The sequence below is a fragment of the Phodopus roborovskii genome, unplaced genomic scaffold (assembly GCF_943737965.1).
Source record: "Phodopus roborovskii unplaced genomic scaffold, PHOROB, whole genome shotgun sequence".
Classification (NCBI taxonomy): Eukaryota; Metazoa; Chordata; class Mammalia; order Rodentia; family Cricetidae; genus Phodopus; species Phodopus roborovskii.
The window spans coordinates 2,139,192-2,165,642 of record NW_026126575.1 but is presented as its reverse complement, the minus strand read 5'-3'; the positions used below and the strand labels follow the sequence as shown (position 1 = coordinate 2,165,642).

The 26,451-nt window shown below is 45.7% G+C and overlaps 1 protein-coding gene across 4 annotated transcripts in view; it reads right to left on the bottom strand.

The window, feature by feature from the left end:
- Mgll (monoglyceride lipase) overlaps positions 1-26,451 on the bottom strand; it is an 883,522-nt gene that overhangs the window by 96,410 nt on the left and 760,661 nt on the right. Inside the window, exons 1-2 of one of the 4 annotated variants that reach the window (XM_051203377.1) lie at positions 4,037-4,116; positions 2,809-2,953 (exon numbers count right to left, since the gene is read on the bottom strand). In XM_051203377.1, the coding sequence (XP_051059334.1) occupies positions 2,809-2,933 (125 nt within the window). In that variant the 5' untranslated portion in view covers positions 2,934-2,953; positions 4,037-4,116. Of the gene's footprint in view, positions 1-2,808; positions 2,954-3,435; positions 3,859-4,036; positions 4,117-26,451 lie in introns of those variants that run through there. The other 3 variants (XM_051203376.1, XM_051203380.1, XM_051203379.1) reach the window with 3 other exon arrangements.

Sequence of the window (26,451 nt, the reverse complement as noted above, 5' to 3'; positions counted from 1 at the left end):
GGGAAAGCAGCCATAGTAGCAACCACACTGTTTCCCTTTGGATTAGTGTGGACATTTAAGAGATCAGGTATGGACAGAGCCTAGTCCAATCTCTGAACCATACTAGGTCCTGCACAAAAAATGAGACCCACAGTATTTTCATGACTGTAAATACATCTGGATGAGTAAGACCTGCCTTGATGTGGCCAAAGGGAGTAATGACTAACGGAACCCAAGACTCCAGACTACCATATTGAAAACAGCATGTTTGCACTGCAACAACTATCCCAGGAATGCCCTCTTCTTCCTTAGGGTCTGGGGAGTTTACCATTTGTAATGACATAATCAGCTTCCGCTGTAGCTATAACAACTATACCAAGAATAGCTAGCTCTCCTGTTCCTCCTTCTGGTTGGGGAGTTTTAACCAGCATCCAGAAGCAGGTTGGGCCGGTTTGCCAGCTTGTGGCTGGCAGACACCTGTAACTTTGTTGCCTGGGCACCTCCCAGAGCCAGTCCTCCAGATATCAGGTGTGCTCTGGGAAGGGGATAGGAGGACAACAAACTGACCATAAAAGCAACCTAACAAATGCCAAGTCACAGAGATGGTCTGCAGGGCTCCAGGGAGCAGGATCTGAAATTCAAAGTAACAAAGAAATGGGTACACATCATGTGGTCAGTGGGACAGGCATGGAAGTTCAGCCTCTGTGTACTTTCTCATTCTTTCTTCCCCTCTTTTCTGACTCGGAGGAGGCATGTTCTGCAAGGGGAGGCCCAGATTACAGTGAGGGAGGGGAAAGGCTCTAGGAGAGGGATGGGCTCAGGTACTCTTGGCAAGTGGACAGTGCTATGTGGGCAATGGCACTTTGGGGTCTCTCAGACCAGCAAGAGACAAAAGCTTGAGAAGCATCTGCTCCTATGATTGAGACCTGGAGACCCCTGGCTATCAGCTGGCACAGGCCCCTACCCTAAGCCCCACACCATTCCACCACTCTAGCTGCTATGACACTTTCTAAGGGGTCGTCAAGACCTTTCCAAGGCCCATCAACTATAAGGATGTATATCTCTCTCCAAAGGAGACTTCCAAGGCACTGTTGTCTCAATTGAATTAGGCTGGTTACAAAATGTTCCCAAGACTGGCTCCATCAGAGGCAGTCCCCAATCCCAAAGGTAGTTTACCAACTGAATTCTCTCTGGGAGGTGGTGGCAGGCCAGGCAGACAGTGGAATCCAGAGACAACTAACCTGGGTTATTTGTGAAACCATGGCAGGACCCAGGACCTGACTATCCTCTCTTACAACACAGAGCTAACAGTATGGGAAGTGGCCAAGCCACAAACGCTAATGGTTCTGTGGCTTTCATGCCTCCTGCCCTTTAACTTTTTTTTTTTTTTTTCCTGAAGGCACATTTCTTCCAAACCTTTGAGCCCAATAGCTGCCACTGTCCAGCCCCATTCCTATGCCCAGTGCATCTATCACAAGGCAGATGCTGACTTCCAAGAGCCAGTTCAGTTGAAGCCAAGATGTTGGGTTGCTGCCTCTAACTAGAGCAAAAGCAAGTGAGCCAGGAGCCGCCTGCATCGCAACTTCAGTGGGGAGATTGTGAAAACCACCCACAGCCAAGGCGAGGGCAGCCAACTTGGCCATTCCTGGCCTAGTCCACCATCTCCCTTCCCCCGCTGAAGACTGCAGGCCCTCTGTGTTCTACTGTGAACTGAAGCACTCACAACTCCTCCAAAAAGACTTCAAAGGCTCAACAACGGACTTTCATTCCCTGTTTCCCTCCTGTAAAAGGACTTGTTAGAAAGTAAAAGCAATATAAGTCAGAGTGAGAATTAACGGTTAATGAGGGCAGCGATGCGCCACACTTCACACACCCTAGCACACTCTCCTCTACAGCATGTCTTTAAGAACTAGGAGAACATCTAACAGCCTGTGCACCACTGCCCACTGTGGGAACACACAGCACACAGTAACTGGGGCAGCTGCCCCAAAGCCACAATATTAACAGCCACTACCTCTGTATTGTTAACAGGAAGCCAGCTGGATGGCACACACCTGGTCGAGAAAGCCACTCAACTAGGTAACCCCAGAGGCCCAGTGGGAGACAGAATACACACCCACCAGGACCCTGGGAGACATGAGGCCCATGGAACAGGTAAGCCTCCTCTGAAACAGGGACAGGATCAGTGACTTCACAAGACCAAGGCTGCCACAAATACTCTCTTGCCTGAACAACACCAACAAACAGGGCCTTCCCCCTCTCCACCCAGGAGGAAAAGAATAGCAGGAGAGAGGTCTCTGGCTATGTCCCATCCCAGCCCATTTCTAACAGCAAGGCAAATCCTGGATTCAGGTGGGGAAGGGACAGGGTGACTGAGCTGGCAAGGAGCCAAAACAATAAACACCAGATCCCTCTCAGCCCAGACAGCTGGGCATCATCTCTGAACCTCAGGATTAGCAGGAATAGATAGTAAATATTAAAAGGTACATATGCGCACATATAATTTTAGTTTTCTTATTAATTGAGCAGATTTTTTTCTTTAATTGTTAGGTTTGCTTTTAAATAAATGCTTCCAACAGGAAATTAATTCTGGTACAAAAAAAAGTCATGTGACTCTCTGAAAAGACAGTATAATCCTATCTTAGTTGTAATGAATAGAGAACTCTCGGTCTCTCACTTTTAAGAAAACCCTATGTTAAGTATACCTCTCAACCCCATTACCACCGCTGTGCCAGGGGTGTCAATGGCGTGGGAGGTAACTCACACAAAGAGTGCACCCCATGATGACCAAGGAAGACTAGCAGGTGCCAGCCACAAAGGAAGACTTACTTGGGTGTGCCAGTGGGCTTCCAGTACCTACAAAAGAGGTACTGCCCGTCTGCGTTGACCAGGTGAGGCAGGTCCTGGTAGGGAACATTCTGGGGAGTTCGCCTGGGAGAACTTGCCTCAGGCATCCTGTAGAGGTCTTCTGGCCCTTGGGAGAAAGTGGACATATTCTAAAGTCAGAAATATACTCATATCCATTGGGGAGGAAAGAAATCCTTGTTCAGGGTCAGGACAGTGGCTTTTTTTTTTTTCTTTTTTTCTTTTTCTAGGCAGCTTAAAAAAAAAACCTCAATTTGATATATATACTTGAAATAACATACATTTCTTGCAAACCTCTCTAAGTCTTAAAACTCACACTTGTCCTTAAGTCCTTATTTTTTTTTAAAGTGCTTCATTACAGCCCCCTCCCATCTGTGTTTATTTTAAATCATCTCAGGAAACTTCATCTTAAAGACTGTTTTAGCTGTAATCAAGCGGAAATTACAGTCAGTTCCGTGGGTACAAAGCCCCAGCTGCAAGGACCCATCTCTCCTAAAATCTCCACTGAGTGGATTCTATGGGGCCATAATAAGTAAGTTACGAGCCCCGAGCTATATCTCCTTTCTGAATGCCAAAGATGCCATGACAAACCTGTTTCCATTCCGTCCTGGCTTTCGCATTCCACTACCGCCACACAGCCTCGAGTATCAGCGCCAGGCAAACGAGGGCTGTTCCCTCATCGCGGCCGCAGGGCAGCACCGCGGGGTCCGCGCCCTCCCCGCCTGGGCTGCAGGGGTGCGAGCTGCTCCCTCCTGCCGCTCCAGCTCTAGCTCATGTCACCACTTTTCCAGAACACACCCCTGAAGGGGTTCCGGGAGCGAGGGATAGCCGGTCCCCAGCCCGGAGCTGCTGCAAGACGCGCTCCGCGGCACCGCGCATTCGCGCAGATGCGGGTCCCCGAGCAAAGTCACCCCGATTCTCCGACAAACTTTGCCTCCTGCCCGCCCGCGATTGCTTGGGGAAGGAAGCCCCGCGGCTGTCATCGGCACGCCACACACAGCGGGGACTTGGCCCGTGTCCCCACACCGGGCTGGGAAGATGCAGTTGACGGCACAAGTCGGTTTGGGGGTTGGTGCGAGGGCGAGAGGGGCGCGCTCACGCTGACACGCGCGCACACTCGTGCGCACGCACACGCGCGCAGGGGACCCCTGGCGGTGGCTCCTACCCTGAGGCAGGGGCGGAAGGCAGTTACCCGGGCCACGAGCGCCGCTGTCACGTCCCCTGAGCGCCACGCGGGTCCGGGTCTGCGAAGAGCTAGAGCCAGACTACTGCGCGTGGCCGGCTGCGCGGCAATAGGGCGCGGCGTCTGCGCCGCCACTTTATCCCCAGCCGCTGGGCGGCGGGGGCGGCCCGCTGGGTGGGGACGCGCGGGGAGGCGGTGCCGGGGGCCCACGTGTGCCCGGCCCCCGGGGAGGAGCGGGGCACCGCCCGCCGACCTGCCACGCGCTCTTCCCAGCCCTACCGTCAGCTGCATGGGACTGTCACGGGGCCCTGAACCGAACTAAGGGGCTCTTCCAGCTCAGCCGCACAGGCAAGAGCACTGATCCACACACAGGTACAAGCTCACAAGTACTGAATGCACATGTTTACAGATGCACACGTGCGAGACCCACCTTCACATAGCGCAGGTGCAGGCACACCCAAATGGACACAAGGACACATCCTCAGGATCCTTACCCCAGATGCTAGCTGCACACAAGGGCACACATGATGTCACAGTTACTACAAGAATACAGACACACAACAGCGTGGACTCACAGTTCCTAGACACTATGTACACAGATAAAAACAATACACCACATGCACAGTGTAGACACAAAAACCACAGCTCCCAGCTTAAAGGGAATAAGATTATTTATTTTGGAGCCATTTTGAGTGGCCATGGCCTGGGAACACGGACTTAGGTTACCCAGATTCCATGTTCCAATGTGGAAGCAGTTTCAGGGAGTTTTTGTAGTTTTACAGAACAGAGGAAATCATAAATCAAGGCAAGTTTAAAATACATTAAAGGGTACACCAGAGAGGTAGGTACAGTGAGGTAGGGGAAGCTTTCCTGCAGGTTCAAGATTCCTTCTTAGCTTTTGGGTTGGTAGAAGCTAGTTATCCTGTTAAGTCAATGGATTCTAAAAGGTCTTTTATCTATTGCCACAAGATGTTAGTTCTGACAAAGAGGGCCAAGGAAGGAATGGCTGTTCCAGAGGGCCAGAATTTAGCCCAAGACAAGGTAATTCCCCTTTGGACCTGCAACATTTCAACCTCTCCACAGTACTGAAATTCTGATTCACCAGTCTCTGCAGATACAGATTCCTTTTAGTTTTCCTTCACAGCCAGATGCACTTCTCTCCAGTAGTTTTCATTCACAACAGAGATGAAACACACACCACACACACCCAGACAGGTAAAGACACATGGCATTCACACACAAGTGCTTAGAACCCTGGAGAAGGAACAGACACATCACACACACACACACACACACACACACACACACACACACACACACTTTCTCTCTGCATGAAACCACTTCCCTTAGGTACCCCAGAAGCCTGATCACACCACCACAGCTGTCTATGAGGCTGTGGAGAGTCTGGAATCAGCCTTAAATTTACAGCATGTCCACTGTGAACTATGCCTGACACCTGTGAGTGACAACTGCACTTTTTTCTTGGCAAACCACTTTGCAAAACAGCAGTATTGGATAGAGCCACTGTCGTGGGATAGTTGTGGCATCCACAGAAGTGAGGCGGCCACAGTCTGCATTCTAACTTGAAAATTAAAAGGAGGCCCTCCAGCTGCAGGCCATGCTGAAGGACTTAGCTCTCCCTCTGCCTTAGGCAGGTCTCCAAGGCTTGGACACAGAAAGAGTGGCTAGATGATTTCTTGGGGCTGTTTTTGTATTTTCTGGTAGGCCAGGATTAGAGGCAGCAGGCTCAGGGGAGGGGCTGGGAGCCTGGTCTCAAAGCAGGGCTGGGCCTCTTAGTTACATACCACTGTTTAACTGTGGTTTACAGAAAGGAAGGGTGGCCAGATCCGGCAGCCACTGTTTCGATATTTGCAGCACCAGTGTTTTGTGGCTTTCAGTGGTTTGAGAGTTTGAGAAGCGAGGTCAAAGGAGCTAGCAACAGGATCTCTCCTAAATTGTAGAGTTGCTCCCAACTGATCACAGACTGAGAGTTGAGAGATTAGGACCTGGGTGCAGTGTGCTGCTCCTGTAGTCTGGTTATTTAGGGAGTGGGGTTGGCCATCCCTAGAAGATATTAGTTCCATGCCATCCGGAGCAATAGTGGTGTTAAGGAGTTCAGATCCACTGGGGAAAGATCTGAACCAAATTATAATTAAATCGACTTACTGCTAGCAGGCTGACAGCCTTAAAACCCAATTGAAGGTGTGCCACACAGAAGGCTAGAGAGTGGCTTTTAAAGTAGGCACCACCATGACTGTAAGCTGAGTGAGAAACTGCTTTTACTCCCTCAGTTGTGAGGAGCTGTCTCTCTCCCCTGTATGCATCGATAAAGGAGCTGCCTCATGCCCTGGTACACATCTATAAGTGTGTTTAGAAAAACCAGAGTAAGCAGTTAATCCTCTCACATACTTTCACAATTTTGGGGAGGGAGACAAGGAGTCAGAGCTTCTGGGAACTTATGTTTTAGGAATTTAGATGGGTGCATAGAACAATATGGTGTCTTCCTTAGCTATCACAGTAGGACCCAGGGAGAGGGCCTCTAATGGTAACTTCTGACAAAACAGCAATATCACAGTGATATTAGATTGTATTTTTATTTTATTTTTTAATAGTGTCCCACTCTGTAGCTCTGGATGGCTCAGAACTCATAGATATCCACCTGCCTCTGCCTCCCAAGTGTTGGGATCAAAGATGTGTCCCATCATATCCGAATAACATTGGATTTATACAATCAAGAAACAGCATTTCCATCCACTGAGACCCCCTCATAACACCTTTATAGCCACATTTCCTTCCCTTTCTGATCCTTGTTCCCCACAACCTCTGCCAGCCTTAGCTTTGTTCTCTACTTCTAAATATTTTTTTTGTCATCTCAGGGTTTTTTTTTTTTTTTTTTTTTTTTTTGGTAAATGGAATCATGAGGTAGATATGCAACCTTTAGTACTTTTGCCATTTAGCACTGTCTGGATTATCTGGCTTCATGGTCCACGAATCACAGTACTGCCCCATTCACCTGATTAAGGAAAGTTCATCTGTGCAATTTCCAATTTGCAGCTAATCCTGAATAAAGCTACTGTGAACACTGGCTAGGCACAGCCACCCTCCCGGTGTACAGGATTGTTAACACAGGATTACTTTTGGTTCAAGATCAGCCTGGTCTGCATAGCTAGACTTTGTCCCAAATAAACAAGAAAGGAAAAGGAGATAGCTTGCTTAGTTTTCTAAAGAGCTGATAAAATGGTTTTCAAAGTAGGTGTATCTGCAGAAAATGAAAAGATGTGGATTCCTTCCAGACTAAAGTGGTTTGATCACACCAGACCGCCTGAAACAGAGTACAAGCTAATCCTACATTCAAAACAGCTGGACAAAACAGCCCTACAGATTACAGCCAGGATTTCTGAATCTTCTTCAAATCCCCCCAAGACAGCGCCCCTTACCAGCAGAAAGTAGTTTGGAAAGAACGATGCCCAAATTCCCAAATATTGTGTATAAATGTTTGTTTTCATTTAATTGGACTTTGTTATATAAAATTAAATAAAATAAAAATAAATAAATAAAAAAGTAGGTGTATCTGTTTACTGTCCACTGTTGTTGCCATGAAAGTAATGTTAACATTTTTATTTTATGTGCATGTATCTATGGGTGTATGTAAAGTGTACCACATTGTAGGCAAGAGCCCAAGTAGGTCAGGAAAGGGCATTAGGCCTCCTGGAACTGAAGTATAAGATAGATGATCATGAACTGCCATGTGGGTGCTAGGAACCAAGTCCGGGTCCTCTGCAAGAGCAGCCAGTGCTCTTAACTGCTGAGCCATCTCCCCAAATTTTTTTTTTAAGTCTCTCTGTGTGTTCTTATGTTTTATCTGCATTTGACTGATGGCATATGTTGCCAAATACCTTCCCATTTGCCTGTCTTCTCTATATCCTAGTGCCCTTTGACCACCATCTTATTGGGTGTTTAAACAGTTGAGTTCTGATTGTTCTGGATGTATGTATTATAGAAGCAAGTCCTGTGTCAGATGTGTGATGCAAGTGTTCTCTCCTGATTTATAGTCTGCCTCTTCAGAGGGTCATTTGCAAAGCAAAAACTTAAATTTGGGTCACAAACAAATTTTCAGTGTTTGCTTTAATGGATCATGTGTTTGGTGTTAAAAGAAGTCTTTGCTTAGTCTTACATTTGAGAACATTCATGTTCAGAGTTATATTGTTTTATATTTTATGTTTAAGGTGTGAGACTTAGTTCAGAGGTTTTTTTTTGTGTGTGTGGGGGGGGTCCACATATATCAGTAGCTCCTGCACCTTTAGCAGAGGGACAGTTTTTCTTCCCATGAATTGTTTTTCCACTTTTCTCAAAATTTGGTTGTTTTTTCTGCAGTCTGTTCCTGGCTCCCATTTTACCCTATTGTTTGTGGCAGCTTCTTTGGGAATACCATTGCCAACACCATGCTCCTTGATTGTTGAAGACTCTAATAAATCTATAAATTCTATATATTGATATTCACTTCACATTTCACAAAATTGGTTCAGCTATTCTAGGTCCTTCACCTATTAACATAATTTTTTTGATCAGAGTTGTCTATGCCTATTAAAAAATTCATGCTGAGATTTTGACATGGATATCCATTTGCCTAGAGTTAACATTTTCAAGGTTAAGTTTTACAAACCATGAACATTAGTAAGTCTATTTCTTCCTTTCTATACAAGGCAGTACTTTTAACAGCATACAAGTCTTACACAAATATTTTAGATTTATACTTTTTTTCTTCTATTTATTTATTTATTTTGGTTTTCCAAGACAGGATTTCTATGTGTAGCCCTGGCTGTCCTGGAACCCTCTTGGTAGACCAAGCTGGTCTCAAACTCAGAGATCTGCCTGCCTCTGCCTCCTGAGTGCTGGGATTAAAGGTGTGAGCCATTACTGCCCTACTAAATATATATTCATATTTGCAAATGCCATGTGTTATTTCTCTCAATGTGCCTAGATTAATTTCTAGTCTATGGTGATAAAACTGACTTTTGTTTCCTGGGCTTGTAATTTGTAAACTTGCTCAACCTATTTATTACATATAACGTAGGAGGGCTCAGGTCTTGTTTTAGTTTGTTTATAGCTTTGTTGGGGTATTTCTACATATACCATCATTATATTAGAACTGAATTTCTCATAGACAACATGTAGTTGCATTTGGATTTATTTAATTTCATTGATTTGTCTATTTATTTTTGGTGCAGGGAATCAATAGCAAAGGATGGTCAGCCGCAGACATTCTCTTGGATTGTTTTCAGCTCACACATCTAAGAATGTCTGGGATGCTATTCCTGAAAGATGTTTCAATAAAGATGGGATTTTATGATGATGCCCACTTCCATCTAAACCCTTTAGTTCCCGTAGGTAATATCACTTCCCTCCCATTACTTTCAAGATGTTTTTGTGTCCTTAGTTTTCACAAGTTTTATTGTGTGTCTTGGTGTGGGTCCCTCAGGGTTATTTTATGTGGTGTTTGTCCAGCTTCTTTAATCTGAAGAAGTCTCTTGACCAATTTGGAGCATTTTCACATGAGCACCATCATTCTTTAGATACACTTTAAGCCCCACCCTCTTTACACTTCTCCAGATTTTTTGGCTTTCCTTTTCTTAGCCTTTTGTGACTTTTGGCCAGCTTTCGTGTTCTTCTCCATGGCTTTTGCATTTTTGGGTTACTGGATTTCTTGACACCAAAGGATTTAGAAACCAAAAGAATAGCTGAATAAATTTAACACCAGTCTTTGTGTTCCTGGCTCTCATAGGTCTTTCCTCTCCACCATCCTGAATGCTTTTATGTTCATTTTGCAGTTATGGTCTAAGGTGTTCTTATTTAACAGGCAGAGTGAAGTAAGCAGACCCCTCTGTCCCACCTCTGCAAAATCCAGCAGAGAAATCACTACTAGGTTTTAGCTTTCTTGTGCTTACAGAAACCTTTAGAACAGGACAGTTCCAGACAGCCAGGTTCCCCTGCCTGCCCCACCACCACCACCACCACCACCACCAAAAAAAAAAAAAAAAAAAAAAAAAAAAAAAAAAAAAAAACAAAACCTGCCAGTGGCAGATTCTTCTGCAACTACCATGAACTGGCTTGGTGACAATTCAAGGAGAAATGGCATCTTTCTAGCCTCTCAAGAGCTCTTATGTGACCAGAGATGCAATGGGGCTTGAGAAGAGTGGCCATACTGGAAATCCCAGCAAAGAAGGGGAAAGAACCCATTAAGAGGCAGCAAGAACAGTAAGTGCTTCTCTCATGGAGACTTCAGAGAACGAGACTGCCCTTGGGGATTTTGGTTGGTGTAAACCCCATTATAAGTTGGATTGTGCTAGGAGGAAGTGGAGATCGGAAATAGAAATTGTACTTAAAGAAAATAACAGGGGGAACACAAGACTTTGTATGTGAAGTCAGGGGAAAATAAAGCTGAGTAATTTGGGCCTCAAAAACCAGCAGTGCTGGCTAGCTGGGTCACTTCCTGGTAAGTCTCTTTGCCTCAAAGACTTGCCCCCTCTCCTGAGACTGGGACTGCCCTAGCCAAGGCAATGATGGTGGTGCTGGTGGCTTCGCTCCACTAAACTGGCTGTACCAAACCTGACACAAGAAAAGGAGCTTTTGCATATAAAGCTTTTTATTGTGAATTTTAGAAATTGTTGATTACACGTTGCAAACCTAGATTTCCTATGGACGAGTGGGACATAAGATGTTGAGGGGACAGGGAACTTCCTGCTCTGGAAGTAAGAGGGTGTGGCTCTCTCTGCTGAGGCAGGAGGTGCTAAAGCAGCAACAGGCTTGTAGGTCTGGAATTTGCCTGAGCTCAGGTTGGGGACTGAGGCTCAAGTCAGCCTAGACGCAGTCCCTGGGGCGGGGAGAGCAGAGTGCTTGACTGAAGGATGGCAGCAAAGGTGTGGCCTGCCAGCCTATCCACAGGGGATTTAGCCTGAGAACACTTTTACAATATTTGCATTGCTAACCAACTTCTAACAATCAAGACAATTTACCCAGTAATGCTGGGCTGGGTTTCCTCTAAAGACAGAAGCCTCAGAGCATGGCTCATCTTGCCCACCCACTGCTAGTGGGAGACCACTCATTTCAAGCAGTGTGAGCCTTTTCCTACTTCCCGCCCCTCATCCAGCCCACCTCCAAAATAACCAACTTGGATTTCCGGTGGTGTGACTGGGTGGGGCTTTCCTGAGTTACCTACATGAGGAAGGAAGGAGGCTTGGGAAGCAGAGTCAAGTTCAATGTGGACTTTTGAAAACAGTGTTGGTTTTTCTGGGGGGAAGCCAACCCGGAAGGCCTGATGAGGGCTACAGTAGGGGGTCAGAGTGGAGGTGAATGTTTAGGAATTGACATTTGTGAGCAATGATGTCATGAGCATGCTTTACACAGGGTATATGATCTGGAAGGGCAGACTCCTGGGAGTTTCTAATGAGAAGGAGAAAGAAAGGGGAAGGAGTTTGAAAAAGTAATGGAATCAGAAACCAAAGTCACTGCATGCTCCCAGAAAGAGCCCGAAGTCTCTAGAAGCCAAGCAAAAGGAATTGAGAGATATACAGTGGGGTGGGTGGCACTGAAGTGGAGAGAACCCGGCTCACAGGCTAACGAGGAGAGGCATCAATGTGGATTATTTACGAAGTGATTGGAAAATAAGTCTTCTGTGAAAAAGAGGCCGGTCCCTGGAGCCTGGTGACTTGGATTAAGATCCTAGTTCTGCTGGCCTGGAAATCCGTGATCACAAGCAGGTGAATGAAGTGGAATATTATTTAAGATGTGCTACATTCGTGTATGCTGTGGAATATTTGTTTAATGTTGTAAAGATGTGTTGCATTCTTTTAAGCTGAATTTGCTTAACTCTGTAAAGCTGTGTTACTCTGCCTACCTACACATCTGATTGATCTAATGAAGAGCTGAATGGCCAATAGTGAGGCAGAAGAGAGAAACAGGAGTGGCTGCCAGGCAGAGAGAATAGAGAAAAAGAAAAGAAGAACAAAGGATTGAGGGGAGAAGGAGAGGAAGATGCCAAAGGTCAGCCACACAGGCACACAACCACACAGCCAGCCACAGAGTAAGAAGGAAAAAACAGTATATATAACAGAGAAAGGTAAAAGCCCAGAGGCAAAACATAGTTAAAGAGAAACGGGAAAATTTAAGTTAAGAAATCTGGCTAGAAACAAGCCAAGATAAGGCTGGGCATTCATAAGTAAAAACAGGTCTCTATGTATTTATTTGGGAGCTGGGTGGTGGGCCCCCAAAGAGTTAAAACAAAACAAAAACAAAACTACAGGTGAGTGGCCCACTTCCTGTCCCTATACAGTGATGGCAGTTTCTGTCTGTTTTGTGGGGCCATATGGAACACTTAGGCTGAAGACTAAGTACAGGGCCTGGTGCATGGTAGATAGGGTGGAAAAGAATTTCTTTGGGCTTATAGGCAGGAAAAGCCTGGCCAGCGGGTACTGTTAAAGTCAGAAAACAGCGATAAGTACACTGGTGAAGCTACAGTGAAATGGGTGACTCCAAGTAATGTGTGTGGTACCTGTCTTAAGGACACTGGGAATGCTCTGCGAGCCTCATAATATAGAACTGATAAAGGTGTGCAACCACAGGCATGTTTGGTTGTTTAGTTTTTGTTTGACTGTCTTGGAACTCACTCTGTAGACCATGCTGGCCTTGGATTCATAAAGATTCACCTGCCTCTGTTTCCCAGCTGCTGGCATTAAATGCTTGTGCCACCACCACCCTGCTAAACACAGGTATGTTTTACTTGATTTAAACATTATACATTGAGCACATAGATTGAAACACTTTATTCTACCATACTTACACATGCACATTTAGTTATTTCTGTTTTCTTCTGTTTTGCCTTTTGAGATGGTCTGTAGTCTAGACTGGCCTTAAACCTCCTGCCTTGGCCTCCTGATTATAGGCATGTGCCACCACATTTAGCAATATGTACAACTTTTATGTACTAGTTAAAAATACATTACATTGTTGGCTAGGGATGTAGCCCAGTGGTAAAGCATGTATTTAACATGAGCAAAGCTTCAGTTCATACCCAGCACTACACACACACAGGGGAAGTGTGATGACCTGAGTTTGATTCCCACCACTTGCCTAAAAAAAAACAGACATGATAGTGCATGGTAGGGAGTGACTGCTGGTGCTTACTAGCTAGCCAGCCTAACACCAATCACTTAGAAACCTTGTCTTCTCCTCCTTCCCCCCCCCCCCCAGGCATGAATGCTACCAAAAGAAAACCAAGGTGACAGCCCCTGAGGAACACCTAAAATTGACCTCTGTCTTACACACACACACACACACACACACACACACACACACACACATACACACACACCTGTATGTACAACATCCATCTCAGATGATTTCCCCTCACACTCATACTCACCTATGTACACACATACACACAGAACAAAAATAAGTAAAAAGGTTAGAAATGTACATGATAAACATGCAAATGAATACCCAGAGGTCAGTGGTGACCTGTGAGTTTCTGTTACACTCTGTGCTTGGTTCTTGCCCTGACCACAGAGGAGAGTAGGGCATGCTGGGACACCCTTAGAGGAATGAAGAAAAGGCAAGGTGGAGGTCAGCAAGATGACTGAGCATGTCTGGAAGCAAGAGAGGCAGACTGCCTAGAAGGTCTGTGTCTAGATACAACAGTAAGGGTGACCTGAGCACAGGCTGGAACAAGTCTCCTCAGCAGGTATGATCCCTGTCTCTGGACCCCGTGTACGGGTGTGGAGGCTCTTCCAACATGGAGTTCAGTTCTCATACCTTGACTCTGCACTGACCTCTGACTTATTCTTAACAAAGAACATAGTGCAAATGATGCTGTCCCCGATGTAAGTACTGGAGTCCAGAGGACTTAGATGCCACCCCATTACCCTTGACAACCATACTCTCACTGTTCCTCCTACCATGAACCAGCCTGAACTCATGGACTTACTGGATGGAGCAATGGCCTCAACACACGGAGAAAATAACTACTGAGGAAACCCAGACAAGACAACAATCAATCCCCAGAAGCAGGTAGCTCTGCCTTGTGACCTGTCTTTATTGCAAGAGAGACTAACTATGATTCAATAGCCACCCAGCGGGGCCCAACCCAAAATGCTCTCTCACAGAGCCACAAGGTAAATGGGCCAAGGTATGTTAAGCCAGCAGGTATGGGGCTGGCTTGATTTGCAGGAGCAGCATACTCATACAACAGATAAGACACTCCAAGTGCCAGCTACACATTTGAGTTACCCTGTCTCTGTAAGCACTGTGAAACTGTGAGACATGGGGATAGGATCCAATAGTTCTAAGTAAAAAGAGAAATAAAATCAGGCCATTGAAAATTTCGACAAAGAAGATACAGAGGGGGAAAAAAAGAAACGTGTGTGTGTGTGTGTGTGTGTGTGTGTGTGTGTGTGTGTGTGTGTGTACATGCATAAACATAATACAGATAATATCTACAAAAAGCTAATAGATTTTTAAAAATGACTCAACGGTCTTGTTAATAGGCTGTACCCAAGGCTACAACTACTGAGGTTAGAAATGTTCTTCATGTTGATGGAACAGGGTGATCGTGTGTCTTACTGGAGGATTTATACTTCTTTCCCCCCAAACCATTTTGCCTTAGCCCCTTGCCCACTTTCTCCACACTGCTTTAAGCTCTTCATAACTTCTTCCAGCCTGTGGGGACTCAGGCCACTGCCACCTGTAATTAAGAAGGATCTGCTGGGCACTGGCTGTGGGTGTGAGTTCCTCAGAAACTTCTACTCTTCTGCTGAGTGTCCCTGGACATTGGCCCGGTCTCATTTCTTCCCAAGGAGGGTGGAATCTCATTACAGGAAACTGTGGAAATGGAACCCTCATTACAGTATGGAGGTCAAAGGCACTTTATTGTCCTTCTTTGTTCTTAAAAGACCATGAGGGGGAAACAAGCATAAAAGTTTAAATCCTTTTTGTGTGGTTCCTGCAAAAACTAGCATCAAGTAGAATTGAAAAAGGTGAGTGAGCAGGGGTTGGCCCAGCTCCCAACAGTCCATGGGTGGGTGCTGCCACAAAAGCTGACAGCAGAAGTTCCTATGTTTGTCCAAGGCTACATGTAAGGAGACATGGCAGGGCCAGCCCTTGGTTCATTTCTTTCCCAGAGACCCTCCTTCCTGCATACAGACATGAGGCTGCTGGGAAAGAGTGTGCTGGCTGTCACATCCAGGGGACTGAAGAACACAAGCTTCAGTCTGAGAAAGTCCCCACGCAGGCCACCTCCATCATTCATTCTGGTTAGTAAAAGACAAAGTTTTCCTTGGCATGAGGTGTGCTCATGCAATCTGTCTTACTTTTTAAAAGGGCAGCCCCATGGAGCTGGAGATCCAGTGTGGCTTTGCTTTCATTGATTTTATTTGCAGCATTATCTTTATGACAAGTGTTTACTCTTAAGACAAATAAAATGAACTTAAAAGTGTAGGCTGAATTAAGGAAGATTAAGAAAGGCCATTGGGCCAACATGTGGCAGAGACATCCTGGCAGTAATGGCCATGGCCCAGATTGGGAACACCCAGGGTATGGTTCAAGGGGAAGGGCTGTGTTTGACCTCTGACACACAAACTGCACTCTGGGAGCAAACCTACCCCTTGCCACCCTGATCATTCACTGCTAGGCTCCAGTGTCTGGTCAGTCACAATCAAGGCTAGGGGCCATTGATGTGCTCTACAGCTAAGATGACAAGCCTGGCAACCTGAGCTCTATGCCCAGAGCACACATGAAAGTGAAGAATGAAGGAGGAACCAGCTCCACAAAGTAGTCTCCACATGTGTGCCCCTGCTCACATGCACACACAAATAAACACGCAAATAAAATGTAAAAGCAAGGCTGACCCAGCAGTTTTCCTGTGAGTCTTCTGGCCTCGGGAATTCTATTTTCTATATATATTTAAGGCCAAGGGCTAGGTCTCTCAGGAAAGGTCACTGAGTACAATGGAATCTACTGAAAGGGAAATGAAGGTTCCTACCCACATGCTGCTGTCCAGAAATGCATTTGGCAAGTCCAGAATGTCAGCAATTAGCAACTGGGCCCAGGCACCCTAATGAGATTCAGACTGAGCGTCAAAAAAGAAATTCTTCCACTGACTAATCAGGTTAGTGAAGCGAAGAGAAGCTGTATACACTGAAAAGTACTCCACCAATGTAGAGCTAGGGACTAAAAGTGGTGGGGTGCACATTCCATTGTTCTATTTTATCTTCTTTTAAAAAGCCTCTGACTTAACACTAAAGTGTAGCCTTTGAAGGCAAATGAGGGTGATTATGTTTAGACAGGGAAAGTCCACTGAAGGGCTGGGTAACTGTGGAGAGAGCTGAGGCACAATCAAGCAGGGAGGGTACACCAGACAACATTTCCAAACAAGAGTATTTTGTTTTATCTGATATTTGGGGAGTTTCGTGTCCTTCCTCACCCCCCTTTTCTCTTTCCCTCCCTCCGCCCCCCTCCCCCTGGATGGGAATGGAACCTAGGGCTTCGAGCATGAGGCAAGTACCGTATGGCTGCCCACACTCTCAGTCCTAGGTTTTTCTAATCGGCTGGTTTGGGTCAGGGCAGCCTTGTGGAATTCTGGTGAAGGGGGCACAGACCCTGGGATCTGAATTGGTTCTTAGAACCACAAGCTTTGTGGTATCAAGAGTGTTACTTAGCCTCACCATGCTCGTTTCCTCATCAGCAAAACACAGGTAATGGGTTCTTCATAGGATTATTGGAACAAATAAATGAAGTGATACATGGCATTTTTAGGATGACTGACACACAGTAAATGCTCTGTGTGTGATTGATGGGGCTGTCATCTGCAGAACAGTGTCAGCTCTCCTTCCAGCTGCCTTTGTCCATACACTGTGCCTTATAAAACCATGTTCCTTTGCTCAATGTCCCAGTATCTGTCTTGAGTATCCAGCAGAAATGAAGGAAAATGTTTTTTATACCCAAAGGTGTCCTTGATATCACAGATGCCACAATTGTCATTTTGTGGGTGATGCATCTGAAGCATAGTAAAGAGACTTGCGCAAGATTGTGAAGCAAGTTCTAATTCATGGGTAAATCCAGCCTGGAGTCAGCCCCAGCCGGCTCCTTCTCTCACGCCTGGCTTACTGCTTTACATTATTTCCTTGTGTTGCCAGCAGGGTCTCTGTTTCACGTGTAAAATGAGGTGGGAGCCAGGAACTGGAGGGCTTGGATTTCTCGCCCACACCCTGCCACAGGCCTGAGTCATAGCCTTCAAATACATAAGAGGTTTATGTGGATGTTTATTTTCTTTAGTTTGTTTAGCAGGCAAAATTACTGAAAACCACACAGTCAGCCCTGAGTCCAGGCTCTCCATTCAAGAATTCAACCAACTGTATTCTGTATATGCTGAATATATGCACATTGCTTCCTGCCATTGTTTTCCTGTCAATGCAGCGTACCAACCGATGACACAGCCTGGACGGTATGCTAAATAAGTGACAGAGTGTTAAAGGTGACTTGAAGCATACATAAAGTCTATGAAAATGCTCTGTCATTGTGAACAAGAGACCCAAAGCTTTCTCTGACTTTGGACATTTGAAAAGAAAGGAAGATCTTGAGGACAGTGAGGGAGGGGCAACTCTATTTCCCTAAAGAAATGAAACATCACTATGTGTGTTCTTAGGACAACTGTCAAAGCCACCCAAAGCCCAGGAAGGTTGAAGAATGTGGTGATCATCAACCCCATGCTGACATGGCAAGGCATGAATTTCCAGGTTCTGGTCCCCACCTGTCATTTCTGAGCTTGAACTTCCGGCCTCTGATGGCTCACAGGCAGGGCTGGTGTCTGTGGCTTACTTAACCTACTTACTTGTCCTGTCAGTGCTCTTTTGAAAGTCCCTGGTAGCTACAGGTGGCAGGAAATGGGAACACAGAAGTTTAAGGTAGAGCTGCCTGTAGGAAAAAAAGGATGAGCAGATGGCAGGGGAAACCTGAGGAGGCTCTTTGGACCAGTCAGCAGCAGTTGACAGTGAGCAGAAACTATGTCAAACCCAGAAGTTAGCACTCTGAAGTCTCAAAGGAGGCAGCAGGACAAGAGGGTCCCCAGCAGTTAAAGACCTGGAAACAGGAAAATGAGAAGTAGAGAGAGGAGAACTTCCAGGGACTCAGCAAAAGGGTCCCTTACAGAAGGCTCTTAAAGACAAAACCAAGGCTGGAGTTGGAATTCCATTTGTACAGGGCTTGCCTAGCATTCTTGGGTCCTGGGTTCAATCTCCAGCACCTCCCTCCCAAAAAAGAGGTAAAGGTGAAACCAAATATTATTCTAAAGACAGCCTGGAGATCGGATGCCAGGACTCATTCATTCTGTCATTCATCACTCAGCATGGATATATTAGGTACCTGCCATATGAGAGTATTATGCCAGGTGCTGAGATGTAGTCACTCCACCCTTGTGAGGGACAAGAGAAACAAGAGGTAAAAGGGGCGCACAGAGAGCAGATCAATGGTTCCTATAAGAAATCATGGGTGGGACACCCATCACCAACAGTTAGAGCAAGACTTGTGAAGCCTCAGTCAACTGTACTTGGTACTTGGCATACTCCAGGCTTTGGTGAAGGAAAACAAGTGAGAAGTCCTTGGGTTCCCAAAGGCCTCCTGGAGACATCCACAGCCCACATTCCCCCACGTTCTGTCTACTCAAGTGTGGTAGCTGAGGCCGCACCAGAACCTGTCTTAGTGCATTGCCAGATCACAATTCCACAGATAGCAGTGACATCTAGGAGGATGAGGGAGGCCAGAGAACAGGGACCAAAACACCATTAGTTCAGAGCAGTAACTTCCAGTGTTCTTGGCTCCTAACAACCACTTTTACATTCTATGGATCACTAGAAGGAGGAGCTCAAAGGCTCTAGACTATGATGGAAGGGAGCCTGGAGGGTCTGCTTGAGGGTCTGTGAGTCAAGCTCTACTGGTGGAATGTAGTGGGAAATAAATGTGTTACATCTGACCAAAACAACACCACCATCCCTCTCTCTCCTCTCCCTTTTTGCCTTCCAACCACATGAAGAGTAGAAAACTCCTATAAGGCACTGCCATGGAAGCAACTTGAGTTCCTGAATGGCTCCACAGAGTAGATCACCTCTTGCATGCACATGTGCACGCATGCATACATACACCCCACCCCCAACAACAACAACAACACATGCTTCTTTCTCCATGACTATGAAGTAATGTGGAATAACTTTCCACTGGATTCAGACACTAAAGCTATTTTTTTTCCTGACAGGAGCTAACATTGCTTGCTCTGACTAATGTGGCATTTGAACTGTTGTTACTGCAGAAGGAAACCCTCCCAATGCTTTTAGCATCTCTTTGCTCCCCTGCCTCAATCTATTTGTGATGCATCAGCACAAGAACATGCAAATTTTAAAGTTAAATCAAAGATGCATGTCAACCCACATCCAAGCTACTCCCTGTCAGTGCTCCAGAGGACATAGCAAGATAGGGTGGGAGGACCTGGGCATGTGATAAGAACAAAATGTTAGGCGAGACAGAACCTTGGCATCTAAAGAAGATCACAAAGACCAAGTTCAAAACTGTTAGAAATACTGCGTGGTTGTACTTCTAAGTTAGAACTCTCACCTATTCAGAGGAGAACACAGGGAACATTGTTAGGGTTGCACAACCCTTACTGTAAAGAAGCAATAGAACTAAGCAATGCCAGGGAGAGAGGTGCCTGGGTATGAGGGTACCAGCTGGCAAAGCCACCAAGGGAGCAGGAGAATTTGCACCTCTTTCTTGGGGCTAAGTTGCATCCATGTAGCCACAGCCTCACACCTGCTGTCATGGGGATGTCTTCCCTCACATAGGGAGACATCTTGGAAGCCTTTGTGATGAGAGGGACTTTGCTGACACCTCATGCACATTCCAGAACTTCCCAGGGTAGCAGGAAAACATAGAGACATCTATTACACCTGATATCTCAGCACTCGCAGACACTGAGGTCACTCGGGCACTTACACTGAGTGAGGAAGATCTGCAAGAGGAGTGCTTGGGTAAGGGTGTCGAGCAGGAGGAGGAGAGCTGGAAGAGGGAAGGGATGCCTGGAATGCATCCATCACAGAGTGGAGATGTGTACAGACAGATAGGGGAGACCGTTCTGGGAAAGGCAGCTCTCAGAGAGGCAGGCTCCAACCCACAGTACCCACAGAAGGCTCTTGATCACAGCCTTGGGGGCGGCTACTTGTGGTCCCTGCTGTCGGGCAGCACTGTAAATGCCAACGAGTGTTCCTAGTATAGGGCCCTGAGCCCAGCAGCAGCAGAGATGGGCTGGGTGAGTCAGGCTTCTCTGGTTCAGAGAAAGATCAAGACTCTGGAATGCCTGGTCCTCAGGCAAGGGTGGTAAGAATATATGCACCCTCCAGTTATGAAGGACTACAACATATGTGAACTCAATATAGTTAGGCTTGCATATCTGTGGGTCTGCATCCCATGGTTCCACTCACCCATGGTCACAAATATAGAAACACACTGCATCTATACTAATGTGTGCAAACATTTTCTCTTATTTCCTACAATATTTCCATTGCTTTAGGCACTCTAAGTCACTAAAGGTGAAAAAGCATGGAGCAGATGTGTGTAGGCTCTGTGCAAATGTACCATTCCATGAAATGGACTTGAACACCCACAGATTTGGCTATTTGTGGGAGGGTACTAGAAACAATGCTTTTCAAATATCAAACAAGAGCTGTGCATGCAAGGGGCATGCATGCTAGACACGAGATACCAAAATGGTGAGGAAAATACCTTTGAAAGTGCCTTGGGGGTCTTAGGAGGTGGTTGAATAGGGAAAGTGCTCACTGCACAAGTATGAAAACCTGAGTTCAGGTCACCAACATCTGCATAAGAAGCTGGGTATGGTGATGCATGCCTATAGTCCTTACATTGATGAGGCAGAGTCAGGAGGATCCCTGGAGCTCCCTGGACATTCAGTTGACTGAATCAGTAGATTACATTGAGAGACCATGCCTCAAAAAATAAGATGGAATACAATTGAGAAAGATGCCCAGCCCTGATATCTAACCTCCACGTGTGTGTGTGTGTGTGTGTGTGTGTGTGTGGTGTGTGCACACACACACACAAATGCACACATATGAAAAGAGTGTGCCTTCATGTACAACATCTGCTAAGTCTCTGATACATTGAAGTCACTAGACAATAAACACCAATGAAGACTTAGAAAAGACATGGTAGTGGACTATATCCAAAGAACTACAATCCTTGGAGTGCCAGAAAAAGGCCTTTAGACTTTCTCCCCTCCATTTGAAAGAAAACAGAACATCTAAGAAACATGAACTTAAATACAAACAGCAGAAGGCAAGAGATGGCACAAGGCCAGGCATCTTGCCTGAATTGTGAGGCCCATAGCCTGTAGCTTCTGGGTCCAAGCTCCTATCTCTATTCTCACCTTATTTCTCCAGCCACACACCATATTGAGAGCAGTGCAGGGTCCTGATGCAACCTTTGCTCCTGCTAGGCACTCCTTCAGGGGGTTCTTCCTTCCTCCAGCCCTGGCATGTTTCACTTGCACTAGTCTCTGCTAAGTTCAGATGCACAGAGAGTAGATTTACCATGACCAGCCTGGCCAGTGACTCCCATTTCCCTGTCACTTGTCACTTTGCTCATGATACATTTTCTATTTCTAGTGCTGTGCACTAGGTCACTTGCTCAATATTACCATTACATTGTTTATATTTACTTACAATAGATGGCATCTTTACTTGCCTGTGGACTGTCAAAATGGACAACTAAGTATATGGCTGGTGTTCACTGAGGTATGCTGTGTCAGATACACACTGGATCTTGAAGACAGAATAAAAAGGAATATAAAGAATTGGTCTTCATATTGAGAATATTTGGAAGAAAAGATATTACTTCTCAACTCTTTGGTGAAATTTTATCTATATATTGGGCTAGACAACAATTTTCAAAGTGATTTTGTTTTTATTTATGTGAAGAAGTGCTTTGATATATATACATGTATATGTGTATATATGTATATATACATATACATATATATGTGTATATATATATGCAGGTTATATATATGACCTGCATTAGAAGGCATCAGAGCCCCTGACACTACAGTGGGTGTTAGGAATGAACTCAGCACCTCTGTACAAGCAGCCAGTGATCTTAACCACCAAGCTATCTTACCAGTCCCCACATTAAAAAAGATTAAAATTATTGCATTTGTTCCTTTTGGAAAATGTCTCTGTTAGAGCATTTCAATCCCACCTGTGGTCTATTTCCACCGGACAGCTGGAATCTAGGTCATATTTCCTTCAGAGCAGGGATGATGGCTGCCTTGTCACCAACACCCACAGAGCACCTGGGGCATGGAGCAGGCTAGCACACAGATGCTAAATTGGGCTCTGTCTTATTGAAAACTTAGCAATATTCTCTCTGTGTCTGTGTCTGTGTCTCTCCTTCCCTTCCTGGTGACATCATTGTTACTTAAGACTGCCACCCTTCCTTATCAACTTACTGCAGCCTGGTTTTACTTATATGCTCTTTTTCAATAGATATTAAACATGTTTGCCACTGTCATCTGAAAACCTTAATTATATTCTAAAATAGTCACAGCATTTTAAGTGGCCCATTGTGTTAGTCGGTCTTTCAATGCTATTATGAACTACAAGTGGTCTCAGTTACTTAGCTCACAGTTTTGCAGTGATGCAGTCATGCTCAGCTCCAGGACCCTCCTGCCACAGCACACCGTCAGGCACTGGTGGGAAAGTGAGCAGGAGGAAGGGTCCCCTCTGGAAGCAGGAAGCCAGAGCACAAAGGGAGATCACAATCTCTTCTTAGGGCAGTGTCCCCAGCTGACTTAAGGCCTCCTGCGGAGCAGCACCTCTTAAAGGCTCCTACCACCTCAATAGCATAGTGAGGACCAGGCCTCCAACACATGGACCCACAAGGGGCAGGTCACATTCTGGCCATAGCACCCATCTTGTGGACACACTGGTTAATCAAATTAATGAGGAACTGTTGGAAAAAGAACAGGAAAACAGCACGAAGATGAACATGGGAGAAAAAGTTTGAGTGCCACAGGCCTGATAGGGAGCAATGTGACAGGGGCCAGCCCTATTGGCCCAGACCAGCCCCACTAGAACATCAAGCTGCAACAGCAGACACACCGTGAAAGAGGAGGCACCATCCAATCACTTTCCCCAGCAGTTTAGTGGACACCAGCCTGTGTGCTGGACTAGATAAACAGGAGGAGCCACACGATGCAGCTGTTCTACTCGGTTTATCTCACTTTCTCAGTCCCTGCTCTCCATTGCGGTGTAAAGCCTAGTTTGGGGGCAGGCAGGTTGGAGACTGGACAGTGGAATTCTCCTGAGAGTAATTTCGGCATCTATATGATTTATGGCTATTGAGGACAAATCTCTGCAAAAAAAAAAAAAGTGACTAAAGAGACCCTCTCTAAATATGCCGAGTGGGTGAAGACTGCAGCAAGCAATTTCTCCTGAGGGCTGAGTCTTCTGCATGACAGGGTGTCTCCCATGTGAATCAGCTCCGAGATTCACATGATAACACTGTATTCTCAGAGGGTAGAACAAGTAAGATTCAGTACCGGAATTCATACAGCATTGGTACAAGATACCACTGGGGAAATATTGAGGCCAATGTGCTATTTGGCCCAGAATAAAAGCAAAGTATGAGACCCAGCAGCACAGACCACCCTCCCCTAAGAGCTCTTAAACTCTGCAGCACCCCAGAGAGGAAAATGCACCCTTTCTTTGTTAGCTTTGACCATGCCCGAGTGTTCTCTAGAAATTGCTAGTTTTGCAGCTTGGGTCAGCGCTTGGAGCTGAGAGGAGGTGGGCAGTCTGAGCAAAAGGTTTGATTTAAATTCTGTAGTCAGTGCAGTACTAGAGCATGGGAGCCCACTGGCTAGACTATGGCACTGAGGGGACCTGACAAAGCCACAGTGCAAGTTTCCAGGCAAATGTGTAATTAGTCCCTGGCTTATAAATTATAGAACACTAAAACTGTGTTCATTGAGTTTCAGTAGAAGAATGGACATGCTAGACTCAAGTAGAGTCTCAGCAAAGAAACCTTTTCTAAAGAGTGAGGGTTTATGTGTGTCCATATATCATTACATTATCTGCACTCATTCATCCAGTTCATGAAAGTCCATTAGTGTCTTACAAAGCCAGTGCTGGGGTTATAGGAGTGAAGGAAATAGGTCCTTGGCTGTAAGGAAACTAGTATTCTTGTCTGAGAGTTAACTACATATGAGCAAATGATTAGGATAACACACAGTAGACACTAACAGACATTTGGAAGCTTTACTGTGCAGTCAAGGAGGAATGGATAATAAGTCCTACCCTACCCAACCAGGAGCAGGTCAAGGAAGGCATGTTCAAGTGGGCAGTCCAAAGGCAAGTGGAGGGTAAGGAAAAGTTATGCAGGAAGAGGAAATAGCTTGTAGCAACCTGTGGGTACAATACAAGCTGTATTTACAGATTGGTAGCATAAAGGAGGAAAGTGGCTATGAGAGGAATTTGGGTAAGACCTTGGTTGTTAGCCTGCACATTGGTTTGGCTGCCCTAAAAAAAGTCAGTGTTGCAGTTTGCTTCTCTGATGCTATGGCAAAACACTCACCAAAACCAACTCCGTGAGGAAATGATTGGATTATGCTCATGGGTTACAACAGTCCATCACTGAAAGAAGCCCAGGGAGAAACTCAAGGCAGGAACATGAAGGCTGGAACTGAGGCAAAGGCCACAGGGACAGAGCACGATGGCATGCCCAGCACCTCTACTGGCTTGCTTCTCATGGCTTACTCAACCTGTTTTCTTATATAACCCAGGGCCCCCTGCCCACAGTTGGTACCACCCACAGTGGAGCGGGCCCTCCACATCAATCTTTTTTTTTTTGGTCTGGGAATTCTCTCTGTAGACCAGGCTAGCCTCAAACTCAGACTGACTTGCCTCTGCCTCCTTAGAACTGAGATTAAAGGTGTGTGCTACCACCTCCCCAGCATTTCACATCAACCTGTAATCAAGAAAATACCCCATAGACTTGCCTACAGGTCATGTGATAGAGGCAATTTTCCACTGAAATGAGTCTCTTCCCAAGTGATTCTAGTTTGTGTCAAATTAACAAAAACTAACCAGCACAGTCCCTAGGATCAATGGTTTAAAAATAGGCACATGTTCCTCTCACTTAATAGCATGGACAGGAGCAGTCCAGGGTTAGCAGGAAGGGTCTCTCAGCTAGAGATGCTACCCGCTTCTGTGTTGGAGCTCAGCCATCCAGTAGCATGGATCTCATTCGTGGGGTGGACCAGCTTAGCACTAAGCATCACCTCCAGTCCTGACCAATTCTGTATTCTGCCTTCACTCAATGCAGGCCACACCCACTGCCAGTCTCTATATTCATGGGGTGTTTTGGACACCTTCCCACCTCCTATACTCTAGATGGAGGAGCAGAAAGACTCTTATCTCTGTGGAAACAACTAGAGAATCACACAGGTTGTTCTTATAATGTGCTGGTGGCAGATCAAGCTGTGAAGAAGCCCAGGAATCACAGGTCTTTGTTCTGGTCACTATCTGCCAAGTGAGAGATGAGAGGTCCTGTGTCCAGTAGGGAAGCAATCAGATGAGGCCAGTAGCCTCAGCCTTGGTTTGCTTCAGCGTACTAGGCCAGTGATTTCTAGAATGCCTTTGAGAAAAATTGATACAATAGGCTGGAATCTTCTCTATTTCATACCCCACAGAGTGCTTTTTGATGATTTAAAATTTTCTCAAAATAAGAATTTTCAGGATGGAAGAAGTTACTCACTGTACCAGAATAAGAAATTAATGAGGATCTGGGGTTGTGTGCCTGTGGAGGGAGAATTCTAAGCCCTTTTCAAGGATCCTTTCCATAACTGGCCTGCACATGTTACAAGCACCCTGACACATTCCACTTCCTGTACTGGGCAGGTCATGGGCACAGTGTCCACTGCTTCAGACTGAAGATCCAAGACAGACTTCTTGGCAAGTTGAGACAGAGAAATGAGGTGGGTGCAAACTTTATACTACTTTGCATCTGAACCCTAGTATGGACACCACTGATCTTCCTCAGCTGCAGAAACCTCATCTAAGAGATGCCACATACAGCCACAGAAGGGACTATCTTTCCTTCCGGTTTAGGATATATCAAAACTTCCTTCCACAGAGCCCCACGAAGTGACATGGGGTAGGACCAAGCCTTTAACACACTGCTGACTGTCACTGAGTCAGGGTAGAAGATTCCAGAAGACACTCACAGGAAGAGGAATTGATAACAGAGGTTAAGAACCTCTAATCTAAAATCCTCTAATCTAAAATCAGAAATGTTTCCAAATAGAAGATGTCACC